This window comes from Opisthocomus hoazin, chromosome 2, assembly GCF_030867145.1.
Source record: "Opisthocomus hoazin isolate bOpiHoa1 chromosome 2, bOpiHoa1.hap1, whole genome shotgun sequence".
NCBI classification, from domain to species: domain Eukaryota; kingdom Metazoa; phylum Chordata; class Aves; order Opisthocomiformes; family Opisthocomidae; genus Opisthocomus; species Opisthocomus hoazin.
Genome location: NC_134415.1, coordinates 12,295,798 through 12,314,426, shown reverse-complemented (window position 1 = coordinate 12,314,426; position 18,629 = coordinate 12,295,798). Strand labels below are relative to the sequence as shown.

The 18,629-nt window shown below is 36.4% G+C and overlaps 1 protein-coding gene across 2 annotated transcripts in view; it reads left to right on the top strand.

Annotated features, from left to right (window-relative positions):
* Positions 1-18,629, top strand: part of ADSS2 (adenylosuccinate synthase 2) — a 36,211-nt gene that overhangs the window by 11,733 nt on the left and 5,849 nt on the right. Inside the window, exons 2-11 of one of the 2 annotated variants that reach the window (XM_075412640.1) lie at positions 5,049-5,151; positions 7,574-7,642; positions 8,401-8,451; positions 10,699-10,765; positions 11,564-11,671; positions 11,965-12,046; positions 13,516-13,642; positions 16,316-16,470; positions 16,717-16,841; positions 17,902-17,999. In XM_075412640.1, coding sequence (XP_075268755.1) covers positions 5,049-5,151; positions 7,574-7,642; positions 8,401-8,451; positions 10,699-10,765; positions 11,564-11,671; positions 11,965-12,046; positions 13,516-13,642; positions 16,316-16,470; positions 16,717-16,841; positions 17,902-17,999 — 985 coding nt within the window. Of the gene's footprint in view, positions 1-5,048; positions 5,152-7,573; positions 7,643-8,400; positions 8,452-10,698; positions 10,766-11,075; positions 11,141-11,563; positions 11,672-11,964; positions 12,047-13,515; positions 13,643-16,315; positions 16,471-16,716; positions 16,842-17,901; positions 18,000-18,629 lie in introns of those variants that run through there. The other variant, XM_075412641.1, reaches the window with a different exon arrangement.

Below are 18,629 nucleotides of genomic sequence, written 5' to 3'. Positions count from 1 at the left end.
CTAGATTGTGTCTATTGAAATGAGAAGCTCATGGAGTGTGAGGATTGTGCTGTATGTCTCCAAACTTGTGCGCAGGGGCATACTGAAGTATGCAAAAAACCGATTTATGTTTTTCTAAGTGTATGTACAAGAAAATAAATCTACACAGTTTTTTGATAGGATAAAAATCAGAATTAATTTTCAGTGATTAATGTTTGGAGTATTATGATTTTTTATTATTTTTTACATTATAGGTTTTTTTCTTAATAGCTATTTGAGCTGACGGACATGAGATTTGGGGAGGAGAGAGTAGAAAGGTTTTTAAACAGCTTTTAAGAGAGAGAGTCTTATTTAGGTTCAAAATTTTGATTCTCCTATTCTGGCAGATGATCTGAGGGTTTACAATACTGTATCTGATATTGTAACATCCTGCTATATGTGGCCGTGAAAAAAAAAATTTTAGTGAAAATTTTTCATAGGAAGCACTTAAAGAAACAAGTGGGATTTTTTCTGTGTGTGGTTGTTTTGTTTTGGGTTTTTTGTCCCTCTTAATGTGTTAGATGAGTGGAGTTAGATGACTCTTGTAACAGCTGTAGCGGCGCATGGAAATGATGGAAGCAGAGGGAGAGAAAGCAAAACCTTATGAGGAAGGTTCAACAGGTTTGTGTTTAGCATGTACTTGGACCTTGAACACTCTTTTCCGATCCCACCTATACTGCCTAACCTGGACTGGTTTTTTTGCTCTACTGCAAGTTTAACTTACCTAAAAATTGTGAAAAAGATCTTTTTTTCTTAAAAGGGCTTTCTTGCTTGTCTTTTGTATTATACTGTTCTGCAGAATGGAAATAAAGCATCCCAGTGAAGAAGTTCTTTGTTCAGAGTGCCACTGGTGCCTTCATGTACCTTTTAGGTGTAAGAAGTAATCTTTCACCCCCTCGGTCCTTTTGTACAATCCATCTGTTTGTAGCTGAATCCAGAGTTGCATTGCCCTAATGAGTGAACATGTTGGCTATGGTACACTTTGTGGCTCAGCTGAAGGAAATCTTGCTGTTGTGCAGTGACAAAGGGAAAACGAGCCACTGCCACGTGCACGTGGTGTATTCCAGGCTGAGCAAGAGGATCTGATGGTCTTGCCGTGCACTTGGCCTTTTTGTGTTGGCTGAAGGTAGGTGTTTCACTTTTCATGTGGCCGGGAGAGACCTCCTGTAGTTTGGGTACCTAGGAGGTTACCACGAGCTATGGCAGACTGATTACTACATTTAGTTAACTAGGGAGTATTGCCAGCCTCAAGAAATGACTTGTATATCTTCATTTCCCTTTGGCAAAAGCTTTATACCATGTATTAAAGATCATTTGAGCGTGAACTTTGTTTAACTAATAGTGAAAATAAATTCCACAGTTAGTTCTCCATTAATAATGTTTAAACATTTGAATCAAAGGAGTGTTGGCTTGAATGACCTAACTGGTCCCATTTGATTTAGTGTGATGAGGGAGGAGTAAGAAATCCAGATGAAAAGTGCTGAACTTGAGAATGACTTCATCAGTTTATGCCTTGAATTATGCCCAGCAGCAATAGTTGCCTATGTTACGAAGACGTTGGCTCTATCATCAATTTGTGGAGGGAGGGGAAAAAAACCTACCCAAACCAAACCCCATAACCTAACAACAACCCACCCTGCTGCCCCACCACCACTAGAACTCCAAGTTTAGGTTTCCGTAATTGAAATTGTTTAGCAAACCTGTGTTGTGCAATGTCTGAGAACACAACATGTACACTTGACTGCTAGTTCACTGTAAGAGCATAGTGTGAATCATTCTTTTAATATACTGTAATTCCTAACTGTAATTATACGTGTGCACTTCTGCAGTTAGGGTAGAGCTTACCTGTAAACCAACAGCAGAATTTTGAAAACTGAGTTCATGAAATGCTGTTGTATTAATGCTCTCCTAAAATATGGTTTGAAATTTAAAATGTTTTTCAAAATGACATGTTTTGACAGAATTACATCCAAAGCAGAATGGGGACTGACTTAATGTTCTACCGGACGGCTGCTATCAATAGCACTTTTGGATAATATTATAAACAACTAAAGTCTGAGATTCAAATTTGAGTAATCTGAAAATGAGCTTTTGGAAACCGTGAGGTATTAGTGTGGCCTAAGAATGTGTTCAGATGGCGATTTGCCACACATAACGTCAAGTTTTCCCACTTTAGTCTCTAGCAAAATCCCTTGAAGTGTAACTGCTCACAGTAAACATGCAGATGTACTTATAACTGTCTTGCTTCTAGATGAAGTGTGAGCTGTGCTGTGTGTGTAGTTCAAGATTTAAAAGGTAAAATGCCACTTTTATTCTGTCAGCCATGGGATATTTTTCAATGAGCATGGAACCAGCACACCTTGGCATCACTCAGGAGTAAAAGAGAGAAATCTTGACACCACCAAAAACCAGCAGCTGTGTTCTCATGATTAACAGAGTCTGAGTCTGCGTGCTGTACACCTTACTCAAGCAGACGTGACCGCTGAAGTTTAAGTACCACGTCTGAATGGCACCAGTAGCTTGGCAGACTTTAAGAGACTAAGAATTTATTGTTAGTCATGATCTAATCTCTACAATGGCCAATTTCTCTTTCTCTTTATTTGACATTCATGATGCTAGAAGACTTTTTTTTTTTTAAATCAGTTGAGAAGCAAAACACAAAATTAAATCCTCCAGTTAGCAGGGGATTTCAAATGAATAGTCAGTCACTAACCTTTGTATTGCTTATGCGTAGTCCAGTTTATGCTGCAGTGGGAGAGTTTGGACTCGTCTTCCCATTTGTAAATCACTACTGTCTCAGAACTTCAGTGTTGTACATAACTTATTTGTTGAATTTTCATGTAAAACACTTCAGTGCTCATGTTAAATTTGTCTAGGATGATATTACCAGTGGATCTAGCAGAAAGGAGTAATTTGGAAGAATCTGATGAGGAAGAAGACAGCTACCACTTTCAGCAGATGTATTTGACTGTATATGCTACTTTAGTATGTAACTGTTTTGTCTTCACCAAGAAAGGTTTTGCTTACGTTCTCAAATGCTGAGTAGAAATACAATTTCTTTTCTTTCTAAAAAAAGCTTGTATATTTTATGTATGTATGTAACTTAAGAGTTCTTAAAATACTATCTGGTTTTGGAGTAGCTTGCAGTAGCTCAGGAGTATCAGCACTGCATTTCAAAAATAGCTGTAAAAGATCTACCTGCTAATGTAGCTAGTTAACATCCTTTTAAATAAAAGATACAGCTGTAGCGTTGGTAGATTGCTCAATAATCTTTCTTAACAGCTACTGTTGAGTAAAAAGGATGGGAGGAGGAGGAAGGTCATTGCTGAACATCTATTATTTTCTTAAAAGAATTAGCTGGAAGAGCTTGCTTTATTTATGCATTCAATATGTTTCACATGTTATGAATTGAATATTTGACATTGTCTGATTAAGTCAGATCATTTGCAGTGAAAACCATCTGCATCCAGAAATCTTTACAACTTCTTCAAGGTACTGTTCATTACGTGGAAAAACTCCACATTACATTACTAAATAATTTAAACTTTTCTTAAATTCAGACCTTTCCTTTGTTGGGTGAAGGTTTGTAAGTCTTCACTCTGTTTCCAAAGGAGGTGGAACGACTGTAAGTCCTCAAACAAATGATGCTGAAATTACGAGAATTTTCATTGCTGAATTCACTGAGATTAGGCTTTTACCTGTGGCATGTGTGCTTACATACTCACACGAATGTTTGATATCTAAGAATATTCTTTATTTGTAATGTCAGATATATGGCTTTATGTATTGCATTTGTGCTTTGTAAATGTTGTAGAAGTAGTGAGTAGCTGTTGAGTCCAGCTTAGAAAAGATCTTCTGTGATACATTATTCTGAAACATTTTGGAGCTTGTAATTACATAGATTAATATTTCATGTAGCTGCTTTTTTCTTTTTCTTTACATGTAATGGCTTTCTTCAGTTTGTCTTGTGCTGAAAGAAGGCTTGGATTAAGAGTCTTTCCTTTAAGGCATTCCTTCTATGAAGCATATTTTTTTCTTTCTGTAAAGGATGTTTCTGTAGTTACGACAAAGAGAACCATTTTGTGTGTAACCTTGTCTTGCAGAAATGAGTCAGTCACAAGAGTGTGTAAGCTTATTTTCAAAAGTACAACAAACAAGAACTGGGGATATTTGTTCACTATTTTGTAATCTTTTTAGTTTCATAACCCTGGCTTGACCTGCTTTAAGACTTGGTCATAGGCTTCTTTTTGTATCTTAGACATATTTCACAATTTAACAAATCTCTTAATACTCTCTTTGTAGTAATGAAAAAAGCTAGAAATGTGAAATGTTGGTCTGATGTAAATGGTTTCCGGTAACTTCTGATCCATGGTCCTCGTGGCTGCCTCTAGATTCACGCCTTAACAGTGCATGTCAGATATAAATGACTTGTACAGTTACAGGCCTCTCTTATCGCTGGGGAGGTCTAGAATGAGCAAGTTAACTTTGATGGTTACTATTGATAGAAAAACACTCAAAAGACTGAACCCAAAATTCAGAACAACAAGCCTGCACATTGCCAAACAGCTAGACTTATCTATCCCAGTAACTATATGGTTTTATATGCTCAGTTTAACCAGTGATTTTTTTTTTTTTTTTACTAAGGTTGCAGTTCCACTTTTAGTACTTACTGTCCAAAACTATAACAGGAACCTAGTAAAACTGATGGTGGCATTTAGAAATGTTGCATGCTTCTGTCCAATTATTTTCAGAAACACTGTGATCTTATCATGAGATTTTGTATCTTGGATGAACCAAAATACTGCCCAAAGTCTGAATACTGATGTTGAAATTGTAGAGTTTGACAAAACGAGTTCGCCTGATTTCCTGGGAGGAGGAGATCTCTGAAAGATCTCTTGTTAGTAACAGAAATGAAAGCTGCAGACTTGAAGCTGGAACCAGTTTATTCCATCTCTATACTTTGTGTTCATTTGTCTTTAGTATTAAAAATGTAACACTATTTTTTGCTTTCTTTTTTTTTTTTCTCCTAGGGAGGCAATAATGCAGGGCATACAGTTGTTGTGGATTCTGTGGAGTATGATTTTCATCTTCTGCCAAGTGGGATCATCAATCCAAAAGTCACTGCATTCATCGGTAAGGGGGACATCTTTTAAAAGCAGACAATACTGTAGGTACTGACTTCTGACATATTAAAATAACAAAATATATCTGAGGACATACATGATCAGGATTTTTCTTCCTCAGATTCTTATAGGCCTGAACTGTTCTACTATCTTCTTAATATTGTCTTAACTCAATTGTGAAGTTTGGGTTACAGAGGTTTCTTTTATTGTCTTGGATAGTTCATCTTTATGGCATATCTTCATTCTCCCATTCCCTCTTAATTTCTCTGCCAATTATTTATTTTATTCTCAGAATTTCTTCTCTCTGTTTTAATGTTCAGCCCTGCTAAGTAACTACCAGTACCTTTTTGAAACAGATCTTTCCTCCCTTTTCCATTGGACTGTGAAATGAACGCTACTCCAAAAGACTTCTGCGCTATATAGTTCTTACCAAGAAGTCGTCTCAGGAGAGTGCATTAGGTTTAGGGCAGTGGCAGTACTATGTGATGTCAGGATCTATGAGCTGTTTGCTTCCCGAAAGAGGGTTTAGATTGTCCTGCCTGTTGTCCCTACAAGCCTACTTACCCCTCTCCCTCTCTTGGAGTCCTGTTTCCAGTCCTGTGTGTTTTTTTTTTGCTTTGGATTGCTTGTGTGACTAACCTACTTCATAATACTGTGTAGCCCTTAAAAATTCCTTCTAAATGAAGGTAAATATAAAACAGTGTTGTAACTATGCATGTGCTTATGTGCTGTTTCACAAATCGTGTGAGTCTCTGGGTCACTAAAGGCTGTGACCTCTCAACACTTCCATCCTGCTTTTTTGATACCCAGACCTCTTATCCCTTACACAGTGTATTTTACTGAATCAGGACTCTATTGCTGTCTTATCACTTCTTCCTGCATGTCTCGTGGCTTTGAGCCTGTAGCCTTGCCTCTCGTTTTGGTATGTGTGCCCGGAGTAAGTGGTCATTGACAGCTTGCCGAACAGCGTAGCAACTGAAGAGCCTTTGTCACTGGATGCCTGATTCGTAACCAGTACTTGCTGAATTCTTGGGTCCAGCTTGTAGCGACTGTGTACTCGCTGTCAGCGTTAACTCTTTACTTGATGGGAATTGCTGGTTAATTGCCTCTTTTCAGCTGTTATATTGTGACTTGATAGTGGGGTAGTTTTGGATCAAGTTGCCCTGCCTAATACTGTACAGAAATTGAGCCAGTGGGCATGGAAATAGATTCCCTCTGATGAAGGGGAGCTTGGGATGTAACTGCTTCTAGTTTTGAGGGCTGTGGCAGATGACACTACTTTTATTCTCTTTTGATGTGTTACTGTATTGTGTTTCTTTAAAAGATTGCTTGAAAACAGTAAAACAGGATGCCCATTTGCCATGTTTTGTTTGGTGGACTTAGGGTTGAGTAGGAAAGACCCCATCCTTTAATAATACAGTGGGCAGGAGAGAGGTTTTTACAAATCGTCTTGTCTGTTCTGAATTTTGTTGTTCTAGCTTCTTTTACATCTGCCTTGTGTTTAAAATCTCTTTTGGAGGAAAAAAAAAAATCTGGCCAAGGATTCCACTGGAAAGGCTTATAGGTTCAAAAAAAGGACAAGGCCAAAATGATTAAGTGTTATAGTGGATTATTACTATTGATTAGGACTGTACCATGAAGGTTATAGTGAAGAAGTCTTGAATACTTTGTATTTTGATGTTCAGAATGTTTTTATCTATGTGAAATTAGGTGGTATGCAAATAGTTTCAAATGGCAGGTCCCTTCATTCTTTAGCTAGATGTAATCATACTGATAGCTTTGGATCTACTGAGTTTGGTATGACCTTAAGATGGTTCAGTTTTGCTATATGGAAATGCTCCTTCTTAGGCACTCAGTGATGCTGATGAATTGTATGAGCTAGTAGTCTTTTTCTGAGTAGTGTGACAGCTGTAGGAAAGTGAGCTTGCTTTTGATAGAGCTTTTTCCTATGTTATTTTTGTTAGTCTGTTAACCCCAACTCTATATACGGAATATTCTGTGTCTATTTACAGCAGAAGAGTGCCTGAGGGGATGCTAGTGTTTATAATGATGATAGAAATGTGCTAAGCTTTTAAAAAACAATAGGGTCATTAAAATGGAAGTACAAAGAGGGAGGTTATTTTTAGATACGAGGAAGAGGAAGTTGCATTCCGGACTGTCCCACGATGCTGTTACTGTTTGTCCTAATGTAAATTGAAAGTCTATGGAGTTTATTAAAAAGATTCAATGCATATAGTCAGAAATGTGTACTTTAGGTGTAAATCAATCTTTTACAGACTTAATTCCTTAGAATAAAAATTGCAATGTCTTGAAAGTTTAAAAACTTAAATAAAATAATCTCCGTACAAAACATGAAGCGTCTTTGAATAGTTTGGAATATTTTTTCCATGCTTAACATAGTTCATTAAATTTTGTGTAATGGTTTTCTTCAGGAAATGGTGTTGTAATTCATTTGCCAGGACTCTTCGAAGAGGCTGAAAAAAACGTAAAGAAAGGAAAAGGTGAGAATATTTTAAGATACTTCTCTTAAAATAGTTCATAGGACCCCCTGAAAAGATTTAGATAGAGGATGTCTTTGTAGAGGCTACGTACAATGTGTTTTTCCAGAACTCTGTTTAGCTGCTAGTTTCTAACAGGAGTCTCGCCAGAAGTCTCAGGGCCCTCCCAGGGAGGCAGGCAAAAGGAGTCTCTGTACAGTTTCAAAAGAGAACGAGTTCTAAATATGAATTATCTGCTGACATTTTTCTTTGCTTAAGGCAGTGAATTTAAGAAGTGAAACAACTTGTTAGTCTGTTGCCTGTTTGTAGTCGTTTTACCTCTTAAGATACTGGTGTATAGTATGATGTTAATGTTAACAGGAGTTAATATAAACAAATGCTGTGGTAATCACTTCTTGATTCAGAACTGGGGTTTTGGATGCTTTCTGTTATGTCTGTGGCCATGCCTGGCAGCAGTCTACTCTAAAGTGAGGTAAATCAATGGTCTAGATTATTAAAAACCAAAAAACTTCTAATTGATTGTTGAAATTGAGGGACTAGAGTAGCTAGAACTCTTCCTCCTGACTTTCTCAGCTTTATAGGCTAATGCCAAGTTTTAATTATCAAAATATACTTTTTTTTTTTTCCCTCTGGAACTTGATTGCTCAATCTTTAAATAAATTGACTGAAGACTAAACATGGAAAGTGTTTATCCTTTATACATCAGAAGACAAAAATGCTATACAAAACATAATTTTAACTATTTCATTTTGTCTTTTAAGGGCTAGAAGGCTGGGAAAAAAGACTAATAATTTCTGACAGGGCTCATATTGGTAAGTTTCTGTTTGTGTTTTGTTGATATTTTTGTTAGTCTTTTGTTTTCTCTGAACTTTCCATGGCAGTAAAAGTGTGACAATTTTTAGCCATCTCTTGATACAGCTATGTGCTTTTCTTTGGATTAAGTCTCCATATGCTACTTTGTTTTATTGAAGATTCTAGAAAAAAATCATTCACCACTCAGGACCCTCCCAGGTTTATATTCTAGTGATTTTTTAATCTTATTCCGTAAGCATAATCTAGTCAGAAAGTCAGGTTCACTTTCTAAGCCAAAGGTGAGAGGTTCAACGCAGTGTAAAAGCAGTTCAGAAGTTAATTGGCTGAAGGATTCACTTCCCTCCTCGGTGTAAAAGCAGTGTTGCTTATAGCAACTTTTCTGCTGGGAAACCACGTGACTGGGCGTGACTTCCAGCGAACGGGCTCCCTACCAAGGGAATTGCCACGTGCTGCACAAAGGAGACTCTATGGGAGGGACGATGGAGGGGATGGCCGCCCTCCTTGCAGGGCACCCATCAGTCAAGCCTTGGTTCCAGACAACTCCCCGGTTCAGAGCCTGGAGTAAAATAGTGCTTAGAGTCTGAACCACCAACACAGAGCTTCAGAGGCTCTTCCTGTATCACTCTTGGGACATCTTTATTACATAAATTCATTCTTTAAATTAGATCTTTAGATATTGTAACATAATAGTTACGTAACTGCATGTATTAGGAAAGGGACTTGCTGCTTTGGTAGTCGTCTTCTGAATAGGAAAGCTTTTTAGGTCGTTATCAAATAAAAGCTTGTAACACCAGAAAAAAGGTTTTGCTTTGCTGTTTTCTTTTTTCTTTCTTTCTTACTTTCTTTCTTTTTTTTTTTTTTAAAAAAAAAAAAAAGAAGGTCTGGAATGACTTACTGAGTGACCATGTTATTTCAGAATAAATATGTTTTTTACTTTGGAGTAACTAGTGAGCTTGAAATAGTTGAGTAGCTGTTCCTAAGTTACTAAAATCCTTTCTGAGAGTGGAATCACTGTAGGTGAATTACTTGGAAATGAGTAGATTATTAGAAAAACTATTCTGCAATAATTATATTGCAATACTGTGAAGTTTTCATAGCAAGACAGGTCCTGAGTGAAAAGGACCGGTTGTTGACTGTTACCCATAATCACTCAACCTCTTAACATAAATAAACTTTCAGAATGCTTCTGTTTAGAAAATTTTGATGACAGTCTGTAGATCTATTGCCGTGGTAAATATGCCTTCTCTAAAATAGATATTGGCAATATCTGAATGATAAATCTGTAACAAAAGATCAACCAAAAATAGGTTCAAGCTGCTGGGGATAATATAATCCTTTAAATTATGGAGGTGTACGGAAATACACACAAAAATAAACCAGTAAGGCAAACAAGGAAAACCACTGTTGTGCTAGAGAGACTGCAGTACTGGTTAAATGAGTCTGCCTCTTGCAAGCTTTCAGTATTTCCTGTGTAATGTGTAGATTAGTTGTTTTAACTTTCGGGGTATAGTACTTAAGAAAAATAAGCTGGCTTCTGTTAACTGGCGAACTGTTGCACCACTGTATTTGATATGAGTCTTGTCAGATTTGTTGTTGTTGTTGTTTTTTGCTTTTATGGTAGACAAAGAATTGGTCCGAGGGATACTTTGCAAGATCTTTGTCATTAATAATATGCAATGCTTTAAAAAAAAAATCAGGGCTTGTGAACATGACTTCTGTTTACGTAACAGAGATTGATGGGAGCTTTTGTATTTCCAAATGTATTTTAATTGATGTTGTCTAAAACATAAAAATAAAATTGCTTAAGAAGTCTTCAGAATGGATGAGAATGTTTACTTAAAGCTCTCACCTTAAATTTTAGCTGTATGACATTTTTTACTATAATCTATTTTCCAGGATTTTTTTCAATTGCATGTTTTCTTTGGTGGTGTCCATACATTCTTTTGGGCCACTACAAAGCTGAAACGGCTTAGTTATTCTGTGGGAGTTGTATACACAGTCTGCAAGTATCCTACAAAATAAACACTTTAAAAGTCTCTGAAGGCCTCAGAAGTCTTCCCTGTGAAAAAAATATAACTTGTAAAAGAGGGGAAAGAACTGTTGTCATTTTATGTACCTCTCTTCAGTGTGTATATTTTTGTTTTCCATGTTGATAAACAGGGATAGAGTTGTTTTGAAGAAATCGTTACTGATATGGTAACTTGTTTCACACAAATTTTCTACTCAAATTATTTTTATTTTCTTAGTATTTGATTTCCACCAAGCTGCTGATGGCATCCAAGAACAACAGAGGCAAGAACAAGCAGGAAAGAAGTAGGTAGTTTTGTTTTGTCAAACATAGTATGACTTAGTACAAACATATGACTTAATACATGTGATTTCTGTTACTGTTTGTCATTGAGTTTAAAAAAGTATTAATTATTATTGTAACTCTTCAGTGTGGAGTGTGCAGGGTCATTTCTTACACTGTTGTCCTCCAGTGGGTAGCAAAAGATTATATTCTTAATGAAAGGGTTGTATCTTGATATTTTACCTTACGAAAAAGTTCCTAATTCCTGATTTGCTTTATAAAAATGGTTCCTACTTCCTAATGTTTTAGGTGTTTACTAGAGGTACTTGCTTCTGTAAAAATGTATTTCTGTTTATGAAGATTGAAGGACCTTTTTGTCATCTCCAAATAACTGAAAGGTCTGATATGACTAATTTGGTATCTCACAATGCTTCATTGTCAGAAGTGCATGTAAATGTTCACATTGTCTACTACATGCTTTTACTGACTTTCTGAAGCTTTTGAAACTTTCTTAGAAACTAGCTGCTGCGTTTCTAACTTGTGATTTCCGAGTAACTCGCTAGTTCTTGGGGATGGGGAAAAAGCTGGTGGAATTAACTGTGACATATCTACAGCCGGAAAGTAAAGCAGCACTATGGTCTTCTGAGATACTCCGAAAATGAGTTGCGTACTAAAAGTACCGCGTGTTTTAAATGCTTGAAACAAGGTTCTAAATGCTTGCAATTAACAGCATTTCATTTTATGCTAAGAATGTCTTACCTTTATAGAAAAAACACGTTATTTTTATATCAAGAGTAACTCCTGTTATTATCTTTTGAAAGTTTGGGAACTACCAAAAAAGGAATTGGTCCCGTATATTCTTCAAAAGCAGCTCGAAGTGGACTCAGAATGTGTGATCTTGTTTCTGATTTTGATGAATTTTCTGAGAGGTAATTTCTGTATTTTAATACATGGCTGTAAGCATAGTTTTCAATTTCTGGGTAGTACCCTGTGTAAGCAATTACATTTGGTTGCTGTTGCTTTGTTAAAGTTAAAAATTATTTTTAAATATGGAAATAATTTTATTTATAATTAAATCTATTTAGAATTACTAAACTATTGTTTAAAATTGTTGAATCACCAAATAATTGCAGATATGTAATTGGGAAAACCTAAGGTTGGTGGGAGTGTGAGGAGGAAAACACACAAATGAAAACCATAATGAAGCATTTTTACCTTCCAGGTTCAAAGTGTTAGCCAATCAGTACAAAGCGATATATCCTACCTTAGAGATCGATATTGAAGGGGAATTGACGAAGCTCAAGGTAAGCCTGCTTCTGTCTGTTAAGTGATGTAATCACTGTGAACACTTAATGGTACGTGAATCTCTTGGTGACTGACGCTCATGCTTGTGTGAGGAGTTAAAACACAGTACATGTCATGGGAAATTGGTATGTATCAACTTAGAGTCTGCTAGCATCCTTAAAGACACTTTTGACCCTGCTTTATGCAGCATTTCAACATTTGGTTTCAAGAGAAATACTGTAAACTTTAAGAAAAAGGCTTGTTTAGGGAGCTTTATTTTTGACTTCCACTTAAACTTACTGGCTAGGAGTAAAAAACCCAAGATTGTAGTTGGGGAAGGCATGTTTCATTGTAAAGCAGAATATTAATTCCTTGTGTCAGAAACTTAAGAGCTGAAATAAATTATTATTCTAAATAATAAGCCTTAAGGAAAAAAATGCTGTCTGACAACATAGAAGAATGTGAGTTGATAGCAGCAGAACTAAGGAAGCCTGATTTCCAGCAAACTAGTCTTGTGGTTAGTTGTGAATTCTGGTTTGATATATTCCCTGCAATTGCAATAGTTGAGATTTCTCACGGGTATTAATTCTGTTATGCCTAATAGTGCGATTTTTTTGCCGTGCACCCAAGTTCTTGTTTGAAAAAAATTGTCAGGTGTCTTACCCTTACGCAGCCTTTTTGTTCATGCATTTTGTAGAAACTTAACTGTATGAGTTGTTTTGGTTTTTTTTTTACCCCTTAGACCAAATTTGACAAACTGTTTTAAACCATTGATGTATGTGTGGAACAGGGGAGGGTGTGCACAGTTACATGTATAATTCTTTCAGAAAATCAAGCCAAAGATACCATCTTTCTTGTATCTTTAGTTGCCACTAAACTCAGTTTACTAGCTCTAGCATGGAGTATATGGGAGTTCTTAGCACTTCTCTTTGTTTTTACTTTAAATAATATGTTACACATGTGGAGTTGTAGTATTTTTATCAATACGTAGACCTAAAAATCAGTTACAGTTGAGTGTTTTATAATGCTTGATAGTTTACTTAATACACATAAGGATTACAGAATATCTGAAACTCATTGTTAGGGTGGAAACATAATACGTGTTTGTAGCTTGAGGAAATTACTTGCATGTAATGTTTGTTTTATGCTAATGCATTTGATTAAATTCTGAAAGACAAAGTGTTATATTTCATGTGAAGTGAATCATTAGAATGAGAACTTCTGTATGTTCTTATGAGGAGAAAGGCTGTGTACCAAGTATTAGTCTGAATATTACTGGCTTCTTACATCCATATCTATTGTGTAAATTGAAGTCTAATGTTATTCCTTCCCTTGTTCACATGTTATGTCCTATTTAGCATTTATTTGTGTTTGCTTTTCCTTTTCAAAAGGAATATGAGCGTTGTTATGTGGGAGCAATAGCTCTTGTACTCTGGCTGGCTTTCTAATAATAAAATTATACTATACAATAGTCTTTTCTGTTATTCAGGGATACATGGAAAAAATAAAACCAATGGTAAGGGATGGCGTTTATTTCATGTACGAGGCTTTACACGGACCACCAAAGAAGATCTTAGTAGAAGGTGCAAATGCAGCTCTGCTGGACATAGATTTTGGTAGGTATAGCCTTTTTGAGACACACGTTGCTATATACTTAAGTTGTGAAAGAGGAACACTAAATATAAACTGTTCTGTGCTTAGCTGTTCTTATGCCAGAAGTGTTTTGTATTTTGAGAGAACAGTGCTGTCTATGACTAGCAAATACTGGGGGAGGGGGGAAGTTTTTAATTAAATCCTTTTAAAAAGCTTTAGACTCTCCCAACGTTAATGATTTGAATGACAGTAAAGATCAGGTGACTTTTCTTAAATAAAGTGTAGCTATAATTTCCATGTCTACAAATTTCATATGAAATAATTGTATTTGTCTACGCAAAAGGAGAAGAAAAATGGAGAACTTTGAGAGGCAAAGTATATATGCAAAACACTTGTTGACTTTGAAGAATCTGCTTGCACTTTTTTAAACACTTTATATAATGGTTAGTTTTCCACTGCTTCAGGATGTAACGAAATATGTTGGGAATCTGGATTGCTAATGAGGCAAGAGTGACAAGATTATCCCAATCAATTTGAAATTATAAATGGTGCATTTTTTGTTAAAGCACTGTAATTTTTCCTTCCTGATAGAAGCCGCTTTTTTTAATGAGATTATTGTGTGTTATCATTATATTGTAAGGACAGGTGAATTATTATACCTCTGTATAGGCATAAGCAGCCTGTATGATTGGCTCCTGCATTTTGTCACATTTTTCATCGGTCTCACTGGCTTTGTAACTGTATCATTTTTATTGTTGGAAGGATGCTTAAGCCTGAAATTGAAGCCTGGAAGGACTACTGTCAAACAAATAGAAATTTGGCACACATTCTGCTTTCAACTGATGGGAGTTCTGATAACTGGACGTTTTCAAACATACTGAGTTTTAAAGCCTCTTCTTTTAAGAGGAAGATATGTCTAGGAATAATCACTGTAAACATAAGCACCAAGCTTTCCCATGATAATCTGAATATTGGAAGAAATTTCCGTTTTTAACAAGTCAGAAAAAAAAGAGGGGAGAAGTCTTCAAATATGCTTGTCACAGGGAAATGTTTTATGCAAAACAGATATTTGCAGAAAAGTCTAGGGGGCTTGTTTTTGTAAGTAGTGAGGATTTTAGATTTCATATAAATACAGGAAATGCAAGCAGTCTGAATCTCATCAGGTATGATGAGCTGTTTGGGTCACTTGGATTTTTCTCCTGCCTGTGCTGTGAGACCCCCACACACAGAGTATCTCCTTAGGTAGATACCATAGGTTAACCATGGGCTAACAATAGGCGAGTCCTAGTCAAAAGATTTGACAATGCAAAGTTCAATTATTGAGCATTCTGAATAAGGCTATTTTCTGTGCTTTGGTGCACAGAAGTCTTAATACTGAGGTGACTTTTGTGAATTTGTGTCTGTTGGCGGAGAAGATGGTAAATCCCCAGCCTGGCAGTCCATCCTGCTTTTCTGGAGCGTGTAATGAAGCTTGCGTGTGCTTGTGTCTAGGGGTGGGGGAGTGTGGTATTCTGTGTTTTTAAACACTGAGTGAGGCTAAACCAGTGCCAGTATACCAGGCTGGGAGCTGAAAATGGGTAAGAATTGTCTCATTGACTCTCTGACATCCACTAGCTATATTTACCTGTCAGTAAAGAAAAGCTCAACCACTGTGTCGTAAGAAAGATAAAAACTAGTTTGTGCTTGTAAACTGCTGTTACATATCACCTGTAAGCCTGGTCATTTTCTTGAGAGATTTGAGTTAAGCAAAAGAAGCTAGAGATATGTGAAACTGGGCTGCAGAACCTCACTGAACACAGTCTCTGAAGGATTTTGACTTTTTGAAGTTGTCTGTATTGCTGTTGGTTCCTTTTGGCTGTTCCTCTCTTGCCCATCTCTGACTCTTACACCAAAAGAAAAAAAGTGTGAAGCATGAGGTAAAATTCTCTCACTTCTATGTAGTTACTGTGTGGCTGAAGCTAAGGCCTGGCATGCTCTGTTTTGTCTTCCATTACCTGAAAAAATAAAAGTAAACGTAGGGATTTTGAGATGTTTAAGTCTTATCTTTGCTGTCCAGGCTGCTTTTTAAATGAGGACTGAATTTTTGACTAGAGACACTCTCACCACTAATGAACTAGACTGTATTCTAGGAGTGCTTTTTTTTTTCTTCTTTAATTGTGGAAATACTGTTTTTCATTTGGTTATGTAAGCAAAATTGTTCTTCCCAGAATTCTACGTGTCTTTGCAATTTCTGTTCCTTATAATGTGCTGACTAATTTGTGGACCTTGTATTTTATTTTTTCTCCCAAAATTAAAAATAGTAAATGTGTATTTTCTGAGCTTTTAATACTGTTTTCTTGTCTCCCTTCAAATTTTTACATTGTTCTTTTAGTGAGTATATTTTAGATAAGATAGCAATGCGTGGTTTTTCTGGTGTATGAATATGAATTATTATGTAATCAACTTTTGCCTCTGTACCAGTTGAAGTAAGTGGTAAGGTTCTACCTTTTCTAATAAGGAAGGATCAGACAATGTGCATACAAAGCTAAGAGCTCATTAAATATGTTGTTGACTGTAAAATACATTTATTGTGTGTTTTGTTTTTTAGTGTTGTAAATGCAAGTACTATTCCTTACCAGGTTAGAAGTTTTTTTTAATAGTCTAAATCAAGTGTTAGAACAAGTTTTTAAAAACTTTTTTTTTTTTTTTTGAAATAGGCACATACCCTTTTGTGACTTCATCAAACTGCACAGTTGGAGGTGTGTGTACAGGTCTGGGCATGCCGCCGCAGAATGTCGGGGAAGTGTACGGAGTTGTGAAAGCATATACCACAAGAGTTGGAATCGGTGCCTTTCCTACAGAACAAGATAACGTGAGTATTATCAGCCCTAGAGAAACAGTGGCCTGTAACTGGGTGAAATAACTTGACACATCTGTCTTCTGTTAAATCAGTGTTATTGGTTAAGCGCAAGTGGACGATGGTGTGTTTGGATGTCTCATTCTTCTGGTTCTATACTGATCTTACAGGACTACCAAATCTGATTGTCGGTTCTCAGACCTGCCTAAGGAATAGAAGGCTAGAGCAGGAACAAATTTTGATAGTATTACTCTTTCTTAGGAAATTGGAGAATTGCTGCAAACAAGAGGTAAAGAGTTTGGTGTTACCACTGGTAGAAAGAGAAGATGTGGCTGGCTGGACCTTGTGTTACTCCGATATGCCTACATGATTAATGGATTTACTGCGTGAGTTATTTTGACAGCTTTGCTGACAACTTGACATAAAACAATGAAATGCTACAGATTAGTGTTAATTGCACATATATTAGTAACATTCAGGCTGTTGTTATTGATTTGTTGATTGTTTTGATGTCTTGATAAATTAACTGTCCTTCATTTTTCCTAGCATTAAATGTTTTTATATTTGACATTTCCTTTCTTTCTTGTACTTGTAGCACATCATTATTTCTCATTTAAAATGATCCAAAAAGCAGTTATGTATCTTAGTCCTTGATGCTTCAAGCTACCCCAACCCCTGCCGTTCCACCAAACTGAAACCAAATTAAATGCATTACAAGGCCTTTAAAACCTGATATATTTTGTGGGGTTTTGTTTTGTTAGTTTGTTTTCAAAATAAGACAGATGGGAACCCATCAGTATGTTTAGCAGTATGTGTAAACGTAGAAAATTTGGATATGACTTTGGGATTTTAATTAAAATGAGAAATAGGTGTCTGAAACAAAACTGGTGTAAAATTTCTGGTAGATTGAATAGTGTAAATACACGCTTTACTTGAATTTTCCTGGTTTTATTGTCCTTTGTGTTTTTTATTTAAAATAGGATGCAGCGAGGTATTTACAGAGCCAGTGTTTGGTTGTTTTGGTGCCTTCACTGTAGGACAGGAACATTTGGCAGAGGACAGGAACAGACAGCAAAGGCATCATGCTATGGAACCATCTCAAATGAATGATCATAAAGTATCTTGGCAGCACCCTGACCAGTTTAAATTCTAACACGGAAGGCTGTAGACCACTCGCTTTAATTGGGGAATACCTGTTCTTTGAATTTTTGCTGTTTTCTTACAGTACGAGAGTTAAGGACGCAATAAAAAGGCAGTATAAGTTTCCTTTTTTTTTTCTTTTAATTAAAGTCACACCAGATAAATAGATTAGTGCCATATGAGCTATTTTTCTAAGGAAAGACAATTAATTGCAATGTGCATGAATTAGTTTTTCTTTTGGTATTTTTACAGTGTGATGAGAGTTGAGAGTTGTACTTGCTTAACCAGAGTAATGTTTCTTCATAGGCTGGCACTTACCAAATTGGATATCTTGGATGTATTTCCAGAAATCAAAGTTGGTGTTGCCTACAAACTAGATGGTGAAATCATACCTCATTTTCCTGGTAAGACTGCTTGTTTATCAATTTTAGATTTTGGTGAAATGTAGTCTGATACTTAAATACATTTTACTTTTACTTGTAAAATTTATGACAGGAATGTGTTACTTCAGCATCAAGCCATTAATGGCTCCCCAGATGCACCAGAGGCACCCTGTACCAGACCTGTACCCACATGCTAAAGATGCCTCTACCAAATACTATCGTTTGTCTACTAGACAGATGCAAAGTGCTGTATAAAGCTTCCTAAATGTAAATATTCTTTCTGCTCTATCTCTTTAATACAGCCTGCTTCAAGCTAAATTGGAAGTTGGTTTCACACTCTACACTCAGTGTCTTATCTCCTCTTCTAGCAGGACAAGTCTTCATTTAGCATGTGGTGAACCACAGGAGAGAACTGATCTGGTTGAAAAGCCAGGTTTTTCTCTTGCTGTGTTACTTTTCTAATGGTTCAGTTCCCTTTAATGGTTCACAGAGCAGCCAAAAACCTCACACCTACGCAGTGGAAAAGAGGCAAAAGGGGTCGGGGAGGAAATGAGCAATTAGTTTAGGTGAAAGCAAGAGTATTTTCTAATGCAGGACCAACAGTACATCAGCTTAGCGTGATAGAAACTGTAGCTCCTAAGGAGGACAGTG